This window comes from Tachyglossus aculeatus (genome assembly GCF_015852505.1).
Source record: "Tachyglossus aculeatus isolate mTacAcu1 chromosome 12 unlocalized genomic scaffold, mTacAcu1.pri SUPER_6_unloc_1, whole genome shotgun sequence".
NCBI classification, from domain to species: domain Eukaryota; kingdom Metazoa; phylum Chordata; class Mammalia; order Monotremata; family Tachyglossidae; genus Tachyglossus; species Tachyglossus aculeatus.
The window spans coordinates 17,222,080-17,237,265 of NW_024044828.1; the positions used below are offsets into that span (position 1 = coordinate 17,222,080).

At 46.7% G+C, this 15,186-nt stretch overlaps 1 gene segment (V, D, J or C); it reads left to right on the forward strand.

Moving 5' to 3' along the window:
• Positions 1-15,186, forward strand: part of LOC119921074 — a 270,951-nt gene that overhangs the window by 194,339 nt on the left and 61,426 nt on the right. The window contains 1 exon segment of the C gene segment in view: positions 9,988-10,047. Coding sequence covers positions 9,988-10,047 — 60 coding nt within the window.

Sequence of the window (15,186 nt, forward strand, 5' to 3'; positions counted from 1 at the left end):
CGGCACAGTAATAGGTGGAGCCATCTTCAACTCGCACGGCTGAGATCTGCAAGTGGAAAGCACCCTGGTCTTTGTTGCGTAGCACCGAAAACCGGCCCTGGACGAAATCCGCATCCTTGGACCTGGAGTCATCCCTGTAAAGGATGAACTGGAGGGAATGGTCCGGCCTCATCCGATACCAGTATAGATCTGGGTTTGAATACGATTTGTCGTAATGGCACCGGAGGGTCGCTTTGCTGCCCTCTGTCACGGTCAGGTCTGGGGGACTCTGCGTCACTGGAGCGCCCGCTGATCGCCTGCCTGCAAACACCAGAAGGGAAACAGTCGCAGGAAATAATCAAAGTCCTGAAACCAGCAACCCCAGGGAGCAGCCAAAAGGACAGAGATGATTAAGTAGCAAGAAAGAGCCTTGGAGAAAGGAAAGAACCCCTGAGAGGGTTGAGGACAAGCTGGACAGACTGAGGTGGAACAGGGAGGAAAAAAGACGAAGGGGATGGGAGGACTGGAGGACTGGTTATAATTATTTTTGCTCACAGAATAGCAGGAGGCTCAGCCCTAGGATCCAAGTCATTTCTCTTCGCTGAGGCAAGTGAAATGAGATAAAGCGCACTGCATCTCAGGAAGTGCTTCTGAGGCAGCCCACGTCATAACAAATGGACTGGCTTCTCAGTGAAGGGGAATCCACAGACCAGAGAGAGTCCCAGGACCCAACGGGACTATTGCCAAAGCATCTCAGGGCAGCTGACTGCACAAAAGAGTGAAGTAGTGTGGTGGCCTAGAAGAACTAGCACAGGACTGGGGGTTGGGAGACTTGGGTTCTAATCCCAGCTCTGTCACTTACCTATTAAGAGACCTCGGACAGGTTAGTCAGTCAGTCAATCATATTTATCCAACGCTTACTATGTGCAGAACACTGTACTAAGAACTTGGGAAAGTACAATATAGCAATATGACAGACACATTCCCTGCCCACAATGAGCTTACAGTCTAGAGGACTGTACAATGGGGATTTTTTTTTATTTAATTGTATTTGCTAAGCACTTACTGTGTGTCAAACACTGTTCTAAGCACTGGGGTAGATACAAGTTAATCAGACCAAAAAAAGTCCCTCACTCACATGGGGCTCCCAATCTAAGTAGGAGGGAGAACAGGTATGGAACCCCTATTTTGCAGTGGAGGAAACTGAGGCACAGAGAAGTTAAGTGACTTGCCCAAGGTTTCACAGCAGGCAAGTGGTAGAGCCAGGATTAGAAGCCAGGTCACTTGGTCTGTGCTTAATCCACTAGGCCACACTGCTTCCCATTAAAATTACATGTTCTCCCTCCTCCCTAGGCTCCCACTTTGTGGGACAGGGACTGGGTCTGATCTAATTGTATTTACCCCAATGCTTAGCAGAATAGTTGCTGCAAAGTAAGCACTTGACCTACCTCTTGCCCAAGTTCTCCATAGGACCGGGAACTCCCTACCATTTCATATCCTACAGTCCACCACTCTCCCCACTTTCCAAACTCTCCTAAAAGCACATCTCCTCCAAGCCCTCTGTGTTCCCTATCCACTCTCCCCTCTGCATCGACTACGAATTTGCACTTTGATACTCACCTCAGCCCCGCAGTAATTATGAAAATATTCTCATACTCTATTTCCCCTATCTGTAATTTTCCAGTCTGTCTTCCCCCATAGACTATAAACTCCTTTTGGGCATGGATTACTTCTGCCAGCTCTGTTGTATTGTATTCTCCCAAGCACTTAGTACAGTGCTCTGCACACAGTAAGTGCTCAATAAATACAATTGATTGATCAATCAATGAATTACTATTAATTGATTGTAATGGTCATTATCAATTATTATCAATATGGCTTTGGAGTCAGAGGTCATGGGTTCAAATCCTGACTCCGCCAATTTTCAGCTGCGTGACTTTGGGAAAGTCACTTAACTTCTCTGGGCCTCAGATACCTCATCTGTAAAATGGGGATGAAGACTGTGAGCCCCCCGTGGGACAACCTGATCACCTTGTAATCTCCCCAGCGCTTAGAACAGTGCTTTGCACATAGTAAGCACTTAATAAATGTTATCATTATTATTATTATTATTATCATAGGGACAGGGAGAAGAAGGGAGAGTGGGGTAGCCATTTGGTTTTCAGCTCATCTGTCCCCTGTCTGGGATGGAAGTGCATCATCATCATCAATTGTATTTATTGAGCGCTTACTATGTGCAGAGCACTGTACTAAGCGCTTGGGAAGTACAAATTGGCAACATATAGAAACAGTCCCTACCCAACAGTGGGCTCACAGTCTAAAAGGCAGTTTGGCAAAGTCGTGTCCAGTATTATTGAGCTCTGCCAGTAATTTCTGCATACGAGAGGGAGAGAAATAAATGGAAGAAAGAGAGATCAACGAAGAGGAAAGAGGGGAAGAAACAAGAGACAGGCAGACTAGGGTGAGAGACAAGGAGGTGGAAAACGAGAGGTAGGGAACGGTTTGGAAGCAAACTAGGTGTGAAGAGACACGTGCAGGAGCTACTTCGAGTAGCTCAGTGATATTCTGGTTCCCATGGTAAAGGAGTTGTTCTTTTAAAGCTTTTCCCTTTTTATTTTTTTTAAACCTATCCCTGGAAACCTGCTCGGGATTCCTGACCTGCCTGTACCTTCCTGTGTTACCATAGCAGGCCCCTCTTGACAGCTCGGTCTGCCGGGCTCCGGCTTCATTACTAGCCTTGGGGCTCCCCCAGCTGGCCCACTTTTCGCCCCTCGGCCCCGGTTCACGTGGAATCGCAGAAAGTGGGCCAGGAAGAGGAAAATCCTCCCGTTCAACCACATAAATTCTGCTGATTCATTTCCACTTTTCATCCGCCCTTCAGTCCTGCAGCTGGCAGAACTGCTTTCTTGGCTTTGACTAACGGCACGAGGCATGTAGGTCGCCGGGGAAGAAGCCTAAAATGCTTGGGTCTTGAAAGAAAAGGAGTAACACCTGAAGAGACGTAGGGGGAAATTTTCCCATAGGTAAGAAATTAAATTAGGCAGCGGGGACCCTTCCAAGTAGATATGTTCAAATACTCCCCCAACCCACCCCCAAGATCATACAGGGGGAAGGAGATTTGTAAACTGGGAAGTTAGAAGTATTATCCAGAATCTGAAAGTTTGAGAACAGACTGGATTCAACTCTGGTCCTGGGAAGGGTCTTCATCCCCACCAAATGGATCTGGCAATCTCAGAACGGGCAGGAAGCATGTGTGCTTGGGTCTGAGGCTCTGGTCTAAGGAATGTTCCCTCATCATTTGTTTCCTGTCCAACTGTAAGAATCATTATCAACCCTGAAGCTGGACCACAGAACTGCAGGAGAAAGCTGATGGAAAGAAAGTTCATCTCTGAGTGAACTTTCCTCTAGCTTCGGCCTCCATTTGCAGACAGAATGGCCCCAGGAACCCGGTTCGATGACCAAGACTGTCTGACCAGAACAAGGATTCAGCCCTGGAGCCTAATGGAGAGAGAGACCCAAGATGACTGCCCTCCCAACCAGCACTTAAACAGGGATTATGTTCTTAGTCAAACCAGGTCAGTGTTTGCTTTTGGGTGGGATACAAGTGGGTGGGATGATCTGCTGCTGTCCCCTGGCCTGACTTTGCCTCTTCTAGGGAAAAGATAAAGATCATCTCCATGGCCATCAGTGCCTTATCTTCTCATCAGGCCTGCTGTTAAGTAGTGACTACCCAGCTGAAAAATGCCCCAAACTGAACAGAGCCAAGGATGAGTACTGGGGGCAAAGGATAGATATTCCACGTTTACTGTGGTGAATGCTTGTTTTCAAAGGAAGTTGCTTGTCCCGTGGCCAGGACGGGATCAGGACTCCATCTGGGCTCGTGGGATCCAGCCCCTTGAAGGATTTATGTATGGAGGTTGAGAAATTCCTTGGAGGGGGCAGCTCTTGTGTGTTTTTAGGAGGGGAGGGCCTTTTTCCTGCTTCGTCTGCCCTTCAATGTCTTCCTGATATTGCCTGGACCACACCTTGCATCCCAAAGTGATAATTGTCCTTATTTTGCCAGAAGAGTGAGGTCTGAGCTCCCTCTTTTCCAGGAAGCCTCTAGACAGTGAGCTCCTCCTGGACAGGGAACATATCTACCAATTCGGCTCTATTATACTCTCCCAAACACTTAATACAGTGCTCTGCACATCGTAAGTGCTCAGTAAATACCAGTGATTGATTGACTGATTGCCAGAGGGAAGAGCACAGGTGTGTAACATTTAAACCACAACCAAAGCCCAGGAGATGGGGCATCTATAGTTCTTGTAAAGCAATTAGTGGCAGTGATACAGACAAATTTACATTTGGAGCTGGGACTACAGTAAGCGTGAAACCCAGTAAGTATTCCTTGGAGATATTGTTTTTTTGTCCAAAAAGCAGCATAGAAGGTAATAGTAGTAGTAGAAGTAGTAGTAATAGTAATAACAACATGTATTGAGCACCCACTTCATACTTTGCACTGTACTAGCATCTTGGGAAGTCCAGAATAAAGAAGTTAAATGTCCCCAGCCCTCTAAGACCTTACACTATAAAGGGGGAAACAGACATACAGTGCCTGGCACATAGTAAGCACTTAACAAATACCATAATTATTATTAGTTATTATAAAACTATTTACAACTAGACGGTAAAGTTTAAGGAAGGGGAATAGATTATCTGCCATGCTTTTCCATCTAAATACTGTGGGTTTATTCAGTAAGAGACAGTCATAACTTCTGCACTCACAGCTCTTTTGGTGGCAAAGTTAGAGGTGAATCTGGGGTACATAGCTGGGTGGTGGGGGAAAAGCAGGGATGAGTTGCCCATCTAGGCTCTTTGCCAAATTCTGTGAGCCCCAAGGCAGTGGTCCCCCATTTTCCCCAAAGGCCACAATAAGGGCTTTAGCATTCCAGGAGGGTATTTGTTAAGCGCCTACTATGTGCCAGGCAATGTACTAAGTCCTGGGGTAGATACAAGCTGATCAGTTTGGACACGGTCCACATTCCATGTGGGGCTCACATTCCTAATCCCCATTTTACAGGGAGGTAACCAAGGTACAGAGAAGCAAAGTGACTTGACCAAGGTTATGCAGCCGACAAGTGGCGGGGCCAGGATTAGAATCCAGTTCCCCCTGACACCCAGGCCTGCTCCTTCTCAACTCGATTGAATTCTTCCAAGCTCTTAGTATGAATCCTCTGCTGACAACAGATGCTCAACCAATATGGTTGATTGAGTGATTGGTCAGTTGTATCACTGCTGCTTAGTACGGTGCTCTGCACACAGTAAGCACTCAATAAATACGATTGAATGAATGAATGAAAGACCTTCTGCTCACCCCCACCTGCTCAGGGACTATGCAGAGAGTCTGTTCTTCTTCTCCTCTGGTACTTGGGAGGGGTTTTGGTAAAGGTCCCAAAGGCTGTGGGTCAGGAGCAACGAGAAACTCATCTTTGGGAAAGGGACTCTGTTGATCGTGGGCCTGAGTGAGTAGCTCGGTTTTGGAAACAGAATTCCCGCTTCATCCCCCGGCCATCTGAGGGTGGAATCCACATCCAGGGTCAGTCTAGCAGGGTCCAGGGGCAGGGATGAAACCCATCCATCCATCCATCAATCAATACTATTCATTGAGCATTTACTGTGTGCAGAGTACTGTACTAAACGCTTGGAAAACTCCAATACGAGAGGGTTGGAAGAGGCGATCCCTGCCTACTAGTTAGCAGTCTACCGGGGGATGGGAGGGATGGGATGGGTTTTTGTAATGGCCTCAGTGCCTGTGGGGATGGAAACAGACCGTTTGTGTTTGGAGGAGGAACTACTGTAAGGGTGAAACCCAGTAAGTACCTTCTTAAGAATAGAAGATTTGGGCTTTTTGGGTTGTTCTTTTTAAACTGAGAAGGAGAGGGCACACACCCTCAGTGTTTCTGAACAGCAAGGCATTGTGCATATTTCTAAATTCCCCCTTTGTCTGGGTCAAGCAGGAAGTAGTTCTGGCTGAGAGAGGAGGGTGGGCAGAATGACCACTGATATTAATAATAAGTATTATTATGGTATTTGTTAAGCATTTATTATGTGTCAAGCACTGCTGTAAACCCTGGGGTAAATATAAGTTAATCATGTTGGACATAGCCCCTGTCCCAGATGGGGTTCGGAGTCTAAGTAGGAGGGAGAACAGGTATTTAATCCTCATTTTACAGATGAGGAAACTGAGGCACAGAGAAGCTAAACAACTTCCCTTGAAGTCACACAGCTGGCAAGTAGTGGAGCTGGGATTGGAACTGAGGTCCTCTCACTCCCAGACTCATGCTCTTTCCAGGAGCCACACTGTACCTTCTCAGAGTAGAACTTGTTTGATAGAGCCCAACACTCTTTGTGGTGAATTGAGAGACTTGTCTTGGGGATTTCCTTTGGCCTAGGGGCCAGGCCAAGCCACTGGGGACCACCGTTGCAACCTTGTTTTTGGTCAGACCCAAGGGCAGGGTGAAAATCCCAGCATTTCTTGCTGCTTCAAGCGACCGCCCAATTTGACGCACTAGGCAGAAGCTAGTGAGTGAAATACACACAGTCCCTTAACCTCTTAGGTACTCAGAAATAGGTGCTGACTTTGTGGATTAAAGAGATTTTAGTAGGGTTTGGTTGAGGACCGGAAGGGGAAGGGAGTTAATAGGCTAGAAAGCCACCATTTGGGGTCTTTTCAGCCCTGTCTGAAAATTTCAAGCCTCTTCAGAGCCCCGAGATGAACGGATCTGGGCGTCCAGCCCCTGTGGAGTGGGGACCCATGTTCCCAGACAGGCAACGGGGAAACGGAGACTCAGAAACACCCTTGAAGGAGGGAGATAAGAGTAATGATGTGGAGAGGGTATTATAGCTAGATCACAACACAGTGTATGTTGGACAACAGAACTGGCCTTTGATAAACAAATACTTCTTGTCAACGTTGACATTTCCCTGGAGGGCCAGGGTAGAGAGAGGCCCCCGTTGGAAGGCAGACCCAAGCACCAGCCCCCATTTTTACAAAGCCCCTCAACACTGTGATCAGCAGGGCATTGGCAACAAGCTGATGTTTGGAATGGGGACTCACTTCAGCGTGAGACTGGGTAAGGGACTGATCACCGGGTCTGACCATCATGGCTGCCCTCCTCCCCCTCTAATCCAGTTACAACTCCCACAGGTAGACGGAGTGGCAGGGGGAAGCAGAATGTCTGCAAGACTAATGGGCAGACAGATGCCATTGCTGCTTGGAGACCCGGCTACGGCTGGGCTGAGCCGGCGTTTCCTTGTCCCCATCTGTCTCTGGGATTCGCTCCGCAACCTGCCGCTCCTTGGCAGTGAGTTCCTGCAGTCACAACCCTGCTGTTTTTTATCTGCAGACACGGGACAGGGAGGGAAAGGAAGAAAGGGAAGGACAGTACTGCTGGGCTTTGTCATCCAAAGAGGATTTGGGGGAAAAGGAACCTTCCTGGGTGAAAGTGCAGAGCTCATTCTATGTTGAGGGTGACTGGGGAAAAGGGGCTGCCTCAATAACTAATAATAATAATTGCGGTATTTGTGAATTTCTTACTATGTGCTAGGTACTGTACTAAGCTCTGGGTTGGATACAAGCAAATTGGGTTAGACACAGTCACTGTCCCACATGGGGCTCAGAGTCTAATCCCCATTTTACAGAAGAGGGAACTGAGGCACAGAGAAGTGAAGTGACTTTCCCAAGATCATACAGCAGACAGACAACTGGTGGAGCCTGGATTAGAACTCAGGTCCTTCCGGCTCCCGGGTCCATGCTCTATCCATGGGGTTCCTGCCCCAGGCCCCCACCCTCAGGGGAACCCCGTGCCTGGTAAGGAGACTCACCATGGCCGAGTTCTGACAATACCCCTCCATTCTTGCCTCATCTGGAGGCAACATGGCTTAGTGAAAGTGTCATGACCACAGTCAATCCGTGGTATTTATTGAGCACTTACAGTGTGCAGAGCACTGTACTAAGCATTTGGGAGAGTACAACAGAGTTGGTAGACAAGGTCCCTGCCTTCTGGAGACAGAGGGACTGGGTGTGGTCCCAGCTGTACCACTGGTCTGTTGTGAGACTTTGGCCATCTCACTCAACTCCTCTGAATCTGTTTCCTCACCTGTAAAATGAAGATAAAATAGATTGTGAGCTCTGGAGAGGAAGGCTCCCCCCTAGACTGAAACTTCTTTGTGAGCAGGGAACATGTCTGCTAATTGTGTTGTATTGTACTATCCCAAGAACTTATTAAGAGCTTAATAAATTCCATGGAAAAAAGTAACGCGCACATATGTCATGGTAGTTACTGCCTGCAAGTTCCAGGATGAGTGGAAGAGAAATTTGGGGTCCTGAGTTCCACTGCCCTGACCCCCGCCATCCCCAACTACCCTCCCCAGAAGTCAGAGCCTTCACCTGGCCCTGACTTGAAATAGGAAACTCCAAAATGGATTCTGGATAGCACACTGTACTGAGCTCCTGTCTTGGGCAGGGGAGAATGTCATCAAAGTGAGGAGGCCATCAGAACACCTGATGTGGTGTGACACCAGGTGGCAAATCCCCCCATCTATTTGTAAAGCCTCTTCAGGGAGTGTGACTACCTCTGGATTAAATAAACTTCTCTTTGGAAAGGGGACAGAAGTGACAGTACATCCCAGTAAGTTGGAACAAATTTTCTCCTCCCCTTTTCTCCCTGGAATTCTCATTCCTAAATCTGGCCTTTTGGAGTTTGGGCTTTGAGCAAACTGAGTCCATCAGTGGAGGCTGATACAGTAAGTGGGATGAGCCCTGAGCTGAGTTAGAATAATTAAGTAGGGTACTTGTTAAGCGTTCACTATGTGTCAAGCGCTGTTCTCAGGGCTGGGGTAGTTACAGGTTAAGCAGGTCAGACCCAATCCCTGTCCCACATGGGGTTCCCAATCTAAGTAGGAGGGAGAACAGTGGGCAAATCACTTTGACTATCTGTTCCTCAGTTTCCCTCCTCCATAAAATGGGGAGGAAAGATGCTGGTCCTACCCACCCCGCAGAGATGCCAGACTGGTGTATTTTCATGATGATGAGGAGGAGGGTGTTTTTTAGGCACTTTCTATGTGCAAAGCACTATGCTAAGTGCTGGGACAGGTACAGTAATCAGATAGGATACAGTTCTGTCCCCCAGGAGGCTCACAGTCTTAAGAGGGTGGGAGAAGAGGTATGATATTTTCATCAAACATTTGAATCTTTTCAGACAACAAGGGACACAGAAAGAACCCTTGCCCAATCCATTGGATCGAGTCTAACGAGAAAAAATTCCCATCTGATATTGTGACCCTTATCAGTTTTCTTTATTATTAGTATTATTGTTGTTGTTGTTGTTGTGATATTTGTTAAGCACTCACTATGTTTCAAGCAATTTTCTAAGCATCGGGATAGATACAAGTTAATCAGGTCAGACTCAGTCCCTGTCCCATACTGGGCTCACAGTCCAAGTAGTAGAGGGAACAGGTATTTAATCCCCATTTCAGCTTTGAAGAAACTGAGGCACAGAGAAGTTATGTGACTTGCCCAAAGTCACACAACAGGCAAGTGGTGGAGTCGGGATAAGAACCCAGGTCTTCTGACTCTCCATGTTCTTTCCATTAGGCCACACTGCTGCTCTGCTTTTATTGCTGGGAAACTTCAGACAGTGGCTCACCCCTATTTTTGTGGAGGAAGAATCTTTCAGCTAAAGATCGGTAGGACGGAAGAGAGACCAAAGCTTAGTGAGAGTCCAGGTTGAAGTTGTCCTTTTGATCCCAGTTCCCCCACCCTGGCCCCCAATTCCACCTGGGGATGCTCCCTGACAGAGGTATGGAGGAATAGGTGATACGGCCAGAAGATCTGCAGTGGAGCAGTCATGGGGTAGACCACAGACTAACTGGAAGTAGGTTGCCCCTGAAAGGGGCTGGAGGTCATTGGGTGGGGGATCTGAAGACCTTATGTAGGTTAAGAGTTTTTGTAAAGCTCTGTGCCAGGGTGTAATTCTGGAAATCAGGTGATATTTGGGAAAGGAACGAGTCTAACTGTAAAACCAAGTAAGTCTAAGGCAACAATGATCTTCTCAGTGCTTAACTTTATATCTGAATATACCACATTCATCTAGTTTGTAGTATCAAATAAGATGTCATTTGTTGTATCTCCTAGGCCCTAATCTCGGCTCCACTACTTGCTTGCTGTGTGACCTGGGGCAAGCCACTTAGTCTCTCTGAGCCTCAGTTTCCTCATCTATAAAATGGGGGTTAAAAAAGCCGTTCTCCCTCTGTCCTAGACTGTGAACACCAAGTGGGACAGGGATTGTGCCTGATCTGCTTCTAGTGTAGCTACCTTAGTGCTTAGAACAGTGCTGGGCAGAGAGTAAGCATTTAATACCTTATTATATTATTGTTTTCACTCAGAGGTCAGGGTAATAAGAGGGGACTCAAGCTGATAGCCGTTGAATTGACATAGGAGGCGTTAAACGTTTAGAAATGTTGGTACTTCCCTTGGGGAGGTAATAATAATAATAATATTTGTTAAGCACTTACTATGTGCCAAGCACTGGGATATATACAAGTTAATCAGGCCCCACGTGGGGCTCCCAATCTAAGTAGGAGGGAGAACGGGTATTGAATTTCTATTTTGCGGTTTAGGGAACTGAGGCACAGAGATGTAAAGCGACTAGCCCAATGTTGCCCAGAGGGTACGTAGTGGAGCAGGGTTTAGAACTCACGTCCTCCAACTCCCAGGCTTGGCTTTTTCCACTGGGCCACACTGCTTCTGGTAAGAGGAAAAGTAGGAAGAATGCTTGGAGTTTCAGGAAGAAGTAGAGAAACATTGGGAGCCACTAGGAGACAGTAAAGACTCAGGAAAGGTGAATTCCTGAATGTAGAGCCACGGATCTAAATAGCAGCCAGCTGGTGGTTCTACTGCACTATGTTTCCTGGAGATATCTTAATCTCTGCATTGGCAAAGGAAACCTGAGCAGAGAGCAGCAGTCTGGCTCCTCTCAGTACCCCCCTCCCACCCACCCACCCTATCCTTATTTCTGGACTTTTCCAGTCCATCACAGTACAGTTTAAGAGCTAAGGGGAGCTGTTAGAGAGGGAAAAAAGTGGGGAGAATGGAGAAAGCCATCAACAGGAGGAAGGGAGAAAGGGGAAGAGGAATTTACTGGAAAAATAGAGGAATCTATTTTTCTCCTTGAGGGATACTCAGGTTCTTCTGACGCCCAGGTCCGTGCTCTATCCGTTAGGCCACATTGCTTCTCTCAGAACTCATTGGGTGTCTCTTGTGGGACAAAGGCCCGGGGCTGATCAGATCCTGGAACCCAACTGAAGGGACGAGTTTAGGGATCATTCCTTAGTGATCGTTCCCAAAGAAACCAGCTTCCCAGTAATCCCTGGAGGGGATTCTCCCCTTTCAGACCCACTGGCTGAATTACAACCAAGATGGATCTGGCAACATAATATTACTCTCCACTAGCCCTCTCTCTGTCCATCCAGTGTGGTGAAATGGCCCTCCAGAGGCTCCTGGAAATGCCCTGGGGGAGGGATCATTTCGATTTTTTTATGGTATTTATTAAGCACTCACTACGTGTCAAGCACTGTCCTAAGCACTGGGGTAGATAAAAGTTAATCAGGCCGGACCCAGTCCCTGTCCCACATGGGGTTCACAGTCTAAGTCAGAAGGAGACAGGGGGCAAGTCACTTTGCCTATTTGTTCCTTAGTTTTCCTCCTCCATAAAATGGGGGAGAACAGATGCCGATCCTGCCCACCTCCCAGAGATCCCGGACTGGTGTATTTTCATGACGCTGATGAAGGTGTTTTTTAAGGACTTACTATATGCCAAGCACTGTGCCAAATGCTGGGACAGATACAAGGTAATCAGATAAGCTAGAGTCCCTGTCCCCCAGGGGGCTCCCAGTCTAAGAAGGCAGGAGAACGGGTATGATATTTTTGTCATATAATCTGGTACAAGATCTATTCTGGGCCTTCAGAATCAGTGACGAACCCCAAAAAGAAGGAACAGAAAAATGGAAATCGAGAAACAAGATTTGATTCTGGAGGATGTCTGGAATGTTGAACAGCCTGAAAAAAATGCCGTGGGAGATCTTATTCTTTCTCTTCTCCCCTCCAAATGATCGTCTGTGTCATTACAGACGAAATGGAGCCAAATTGAATTCTAACGGTGTTCTCCGTCCACGTCTTCGCTATTGAAACAGCAGGGGCGGAGAATGAAATGCAGGCTGGGAACTGCAGAGCATTTGTGAAATTTACCTCCAGTTTCTGCGTCACAGACATGCAGAGGAGTGGAAATAAGACATTTGGGAAGGAAATTAAATTACAAGTAAATCTAAAGAAATCTAAGGAAGGGTGCTCTGTAGCGAAGATTGTTTCTCCAACAAAGCCAGGTCGGGTTTGGCAATCCTTGCATCACATTTTGCTGGAGTTTCCACTAGACTGTGAGCTCTTCAAGGGCAGGGATCATGTCTACTAATTCTGTAGTACCATCCCTTGCGCTTACTACAGAGCTCTGCGGAAAGTAGGTTGCTCAATAAATGTTACTGATTGATGGATTTTTTGATGGAACAAGGATGATATGCTGGTTGAAGAAGGGAAGGATTGCATATTAGACTCTGGCACTCAGAAGTACTTAAGATTTTTCTTAAGAAGTACTTAAGAAGCAGTGTGGTCTAATGGATAGAGCTCGGGCCTGGGAGGTGGAAAGACCTGGGTTCTAATTCCGACTCCGCCACTAGGCTGCTGTGTGGTCTTGGACAAGTCACTTAACTTCTCTGTGCCTCAGTTACCTCAGCTGTAAAATAGGGATTAAGACTGTGAGCCCCATGTAGTTAACCCGGTTTGCTTGTATCCACCCCCAAGCTTAGAACAGTACCTGGCACATAGGAAGCACTGAACAAATGCCACAGTTATTATTATTATTTTTCCTTTTAATAGTGTTGTATCACTATAGAAAAAGTTCTGGATGTAATAGGAAAAGGCAGTACACACTGCTGTGAATGTAAATGAGATGTGAATTAGTGATGGCAGAAGACAAGAGCTGAGAGATAAAGGGATTAAAAACTTGGCACACATCTCAGCCTTTGAGGATGATTCCATAAGTATCTAAAAAATGCTTTTTTTTATCCAAAACAGGCAGATTTCCTCCTAATCCTTCTCACTCTACAGAATTGGAAATTGTTTCTAAATCAGCTCGTCCTGGGCTGAGAGGAAACTGACTGTTTTGAGACTTGGCAGAGTGGGTGTCTGCTGTCACCGTTTTTGTAAAGTTCTTCGTGACAGTGTGACTCTTCTGGGATGAGAAATAAGCCGGTGTTCGGAAAGGGGACCAGCTTGGAAGTAAATCCAAGTAAGTGTGAAAGAACAAGCCCATCTCGGGATCACACGAGGATTTTGTATGTTGCATTTAGCCGTTTGGGTCTGGTTCAGTGGTCCTTTCGGGAATTGACCTGGAAAAAGTAAATATAGGGGTCAGACAAGGTGGAATTCTGTCTCACTTATCAAGAGCACTGGTCCTGGGTCACAGTCATGCCCTGACCATGAGTACCTTACACTAGAATGGGAGAAAAACCTAAAAATATCTGTAACGCTTTTGTAGAATTGACAGGCATTCCAGCATGTGCTCCTTACCCTTTTTCCACAGTGTTTTTTTGTTCTTTTTTTATGATATTTGTTAAGTGCATACTATGTACCAGGCACTGTACTAATCACCGGGGTAGACACAAGGGAATCGGGTTGGACACAGTCCCTGTCCCACACAGGGATCACAGTCTTAATCCCCGTTTTACAGATGAGGTATATAAGGCCCAGAGAAGTTAAGAGACTTGCCCAAGGTCATGCAACAGACAAGTGGCAGAGCCGGGATTAGAACCCAGGTCCTCTGATTCCCAGCCTGGTGCTCTAAGTGGGTTGCCCTACTTACCCAGGGAGATGTTCTGAGCTGCAACTTGGTGAAAGGAAGTTACTCAGGGTTGAGATTTTGTAAAGCTGCTTTTGAACGTGGAACATTGGGGGAGCAGGCCAGAAGCTGATATTTGGGCAGGGAACCACTTTGACTGTCCAACCATGTAAGTATGCAAGGCCCATTCTCTCTCCTCCCCCCAACCACCACCACCTCATAGGTGGATGTTGGCCAGCCTTTTGGGGGATGATCTCACTGGAACATCCCATCCATCCCTTTGGCCTGGGGGATTTGAGCGAGTTGGCAGAGGCCAATGGTCAAACTGGCTTCCTCAGATTCCGGCACCAAAAACTCCCTCTTTCGTCTCCCATTCCAACCTACTTCTAGAAAAAACCCAAGGTGCAAGTTGGTGAGCACTATTTTTTTGTGGTGTTAGTTAAGTGCTTACTATGTTCCAATTGCTGGGATTGATACAAAGTGCTGGGATAGATAAAAAGTTATCAGGTTGGACACAGTCCCTGTCCTGCCTGGAGTTTACAGTCTATCAGTTTACAGTTTAATCCCCATTTTACAAATGAGGAAACAGAGATGCAAAGATGCTGTTTCATTCAAGGATTTGGGAGATATTGCCCAAAAGGCTGGGGATTCAAAACCTGTTCTCCCTCCTACTTAGATGTAACCCCAATGTGGGACAAGGGATTGTGTCCGATTGGCATACGTTGTATCTCCCCCAGCGATCAGTACAGTGCTTGACACTTAGTAAATACTTCACAGGTACCGCAATCATTATTCATTCATTCATTCAATCGTATTGATTGAGCGCTTACTGTGTGCAGAGCACTATACTAAGCTCTTGGGAAGTACAAGTTGGCAACGTATAGAGACGGCCCCTACCCAACAATGGGCTCACAGTCCAGAAATAATCAGTGAGGAGATGATTATGTTGGGGGAAGAAAAGCAAATAGATTTTCTGAGCTGCAAATGTGCAGGATTTTGTCTTCCCCTGAAACCTAGCTCCCTTTCACACTCAGCACCCCAGTGTCTGAGCCAGCAAAAGAGCCTTCACCGGTACCATTTTTTTTTTACTCCTGACCCGTACAAAGGTCTTAGAGGGAACGAGGAGAGGACAAGATTGATCTGTGGTAACCCCTTCCTCCTTCCTTCTTGGTTGAGGGATGTTACTTTGCCTGTTTTTATAAAGTTTCTTGTGGCTGGGAGAATATTGCGGTTAACAATTTCAAGCTGTTCTTTGGAAGAGGAACCCACATCACTG